The sequence below is a fragment of the Eimeria mitis genome, genomic scaffold, assembly GCF_000499745.2.
Source record: "Eimeria mitis Houghton genomic scaffold, Emh_scaff2646, whole genome shotgun sequence".
In the NCBI taxonomy this organism is placed as follows: domain Eukaryota; phylum Apicomplexa; class Conoidasida; order Eucoccidiorida; family Eimeriidae; genus Eimeria; species Eimeria mitis.
Window position 1 is genome coordinate 1 of NW_013570988.1, and position 1,679 is coordinate 1,679.

Here is a 1,679-nt window from a genome sequence, read left to right on the forward strand (position 1 = left end):
GCTGCTGCGCCCGCAGCAACTGCTGCTGGTCCTGCAGCTGCAACCGCGAAAGCTGCTTCTGACGCGCAGCGAAGAGGTAGAGGCACTGCCACACCTGCAGCAACCACCCACGGCAGCAGCAGCAGCAGCAGATGCAGCAGGAAGCAGCAGCACTTGTAGAAACAAGCAGCAGCAGATGCAGCAGCAGATGCAGCAGCAAGCAGCAGCAACAGCAGATCCTCAAGCTCTCACCTGCTGCAGCACCCACGAAATGAGGCGGCGATCAGGCAGCAGCAACGGAGGGAATAGGGGAAGCTCGTGCTGCAGTTTGCTGCTGCTTTGCTGCAGCAACTGCAGCAGCAGCTGCTGCTGCTGTTGCTGCTCCGTAGGAGACAGACCCTTCAAGAGGTCACGGAACTGAGCCTGCAGCTGCTGCAGCACTTCTCTGCATGCAGCAGCAGCAGCAAGCCCCTTGCGTGCTGCTGCGCATGCTTCTGCCTTGGCGCGTCTTGCTGCTGCCACTGTTTGTTGTTGCTGCTGCTGCAGTTGCTGCAGCTGCTGCAGCTGCTGCTCGGCTTCAGTGAGCTTCTTTTGCTGCTGAAACAGTTGCTGCGCTGTCTCCTGTTGCTCCTTTTGGGCCAGCAGCAACTGCTGCTGCAGCTGCAGCTGTTGCTGCAACTGCTGCTGCTGCAGCTGCTGCTGCAGTTCGTGGTCGGCACTGCACACCAGCTGCGACTGCGAGAGGCCCGGTGCTGCAGCAGCAGCAGTAGCAGCAGTAGCAGCAGTAGCAGCAGCAGCTACTGCTGCTGCTGCTGCTGCTGCGTCTGCTGCTGCTGGCACGCGGACGTAGGTAACCTGCGCATGCAACGGGCAGCAGCAAGGCTGCAGCCAGCGCGGCAGCAGCAGCCGCTGCTGCTGCTTCAGCAGCGCCTTGCTCCACATCAGTCCCCTGCATTCGTCTGCTGCAGCTGCAGCAGTGCCTAGCTTCTCAGTAGCAGCAGCAGCAGCAGCAGCAGCAGCAGCGTTTGCTGCTGCACCTTTAACCACTGCTGTCTCTGCTGCTGCTGCATGCGCTGCATGCAGACACGCAAAGAAGCCGCCGCAGGAGGAGCACAGCAGCCGGCAGCCGTCAGCAGCAGCAGTTGCTGCCAGCACTGCAACAAAAGCGAGCGCAGCTTCCTGCTGCAGCTGCAGAAGTTGCTGTTGCTTCTGCTGCTTCTGCTGCTTCTGCTGCGGCTGCTGCCGGTTGATGGTTTCCACGCCATCGCTGTCTGGTGCTGCTGCTGCTGCTGCTGCTGCTGCTGCTGCTGCTGCTGCTGCAGTGTGGCTGTGTTTTGCTGCTCTGCTCCTCTGTCCCTGCTGCAGATACTGGTGGCTGCTTCGTTGCGTGAACGCTGTAAAGGCTGCAGCAGCAGCTGCTGCTTCGTGCTGCTGCTGCTGCTGCTGCTGCAGCTGCTGCTGGCGGTAGAAACGCGGGGGCGGTGCTGCAGGGTCTGCGATGCCATCGACTTCCTTCAGCAGGTCAACGAACTCCTCGACGGGGTGTACAGCCACCTCATGTCTGTGTTGCTGCTGCTGCTGCTGCTGCTGCTGCTGCCTCGAAGATTGCCACCGCCGCCTCTCCTGTTGCTGCTGCTGCTGCTGCTGCTGTTGCTGCTGCTGCAGCAGCCTGCGCACGTAGCGGCTCGGTGTAGAGCTCG

General features: G+C 61.5%; 1 protein-coding gene across 1 annotated transcript in view; it reads right to left on the reverse strand.

Moving 5' to 3' along the window:
* Positions 1-219: 219 nt before the first annotated feature.
* EMH_0056780 (uncharacterized protein) overlaps positions 220-1,679 on the reverse strand; it is a gene marked incomplete at both ends in the record, with an annotated part of 6,981 nt that continues 5,521 nt past the window's right edge. Inside the window, 1 exon segment of the mRNA XM_013497394.1 lies at positions 220-1,677. Within this exon segment, the coding sequence (XP_013352848.1) occupies positions 220-1,677 (1,458 nt within the window).